The sequence below is a fragment of the Elephantulus edwardii genome, unplaced genomic scaffold (assembly GCF_000299155.1).
Source record: "Elephantulus edwardii isolate Elephantulus edwardi_28Jun2011 unplaced genomic scaffold, EleEdw1.0 scaffold00011, whole genome shotgun sequence".
NCBI classification, from domain to species: Eukaryota; Metazoa; Chordata; class Mammalia; order Macroscelidea; family Macroscelididae; genus Elephantulus; species Elephantulus edwardii.
The window spans coordinates 5,106,684-5,107,342 of record NW_006399761.1 but is presented as its reverse complement, the minus strand read 5'-3'; the positions used below and the strand labels follow the sequence as shown (position 1 = coordinate 5,107,342).

The following is a 659-nucleotide window of genomic DNA, read 5'->3' as shown; positions in this document are numbered from 1 at the left end:
GCGAGCCCCGGCCCCCCGACAGCGACGCCGAGGGCCGCCGCCTCTCCGGCGAGCTCATCTCCATGCGCGACCTCACGGCCTCCAACAAGGTGTCGCTGGCGCTGCTGCAGAAGCAACTGTCGGAGACGGCCAACGGGTACCCGCGCCACGTGTGCATCAACACGCGCCAGAACGGCTTCTCGGGCGGGGTGGGCGCGCTGGGCATCATGAACAACCGGCTGGCCGAGACCAGCGCCTCCAGGTAGAGGACGCAGCGGCCTGCCCGCCGGGCAGCTGCCAGGAACCTGAGCCGGCCCCGGATGCCAGCGGGCGCCCTTTGCTTTCCTTCTGTCCGACGCTGGCGCTTTCTTAATCTTTATCCAATAAAATGAAAACCAAAAAACAAACTTTTTATATATATACACACACATCTATTTAAAGAAATGCTATTTGGCCAGGCCTGGTTGTCTCAAGGGCAGGTTTGGGGAACGCCTGTTTAGCTGCATTGAGGGTCCCCTCTTGGAGAACTGTACCCCCATCCCAAGCAGATTTTTGCCTGTAAAGAGAAAATAAAAGGTACCCCAGCCCCTGCCCAGGGCAGATCGGAGCCGGGAGAACGCATCCCTGGGCTCTGCTGCTTCACACCACACCCCCTCCCCGTGCACCCGAGCAGCCTGCAA

At 60.5% G+C, this 659-nt stretch overlaps 1 protein-coding gene across 1 annotated transcript in view; it reads left to right on the top strand.

Annotated features, from left to right (window-relative positions):
- The window catches only part of KCNK12 (potassium channel, subfamily K, member 12), a 66,475-nt gene extending 66,230 nt beyond the window's left edge, over window positions 1-245 (top strand). The window contains exon 3 of the mRNA XM_006880901.1: window positions 6-245. Within this exon, the coding sequence (XP_006880963.1) occupies window positions 6-245 (240 nt within the window). The remainder of the gene's footprint in view (window positions 1-5) is intronic.
- The last annotated feature ends 414 nt before the right edge of the window (window positions 246-659 follow it).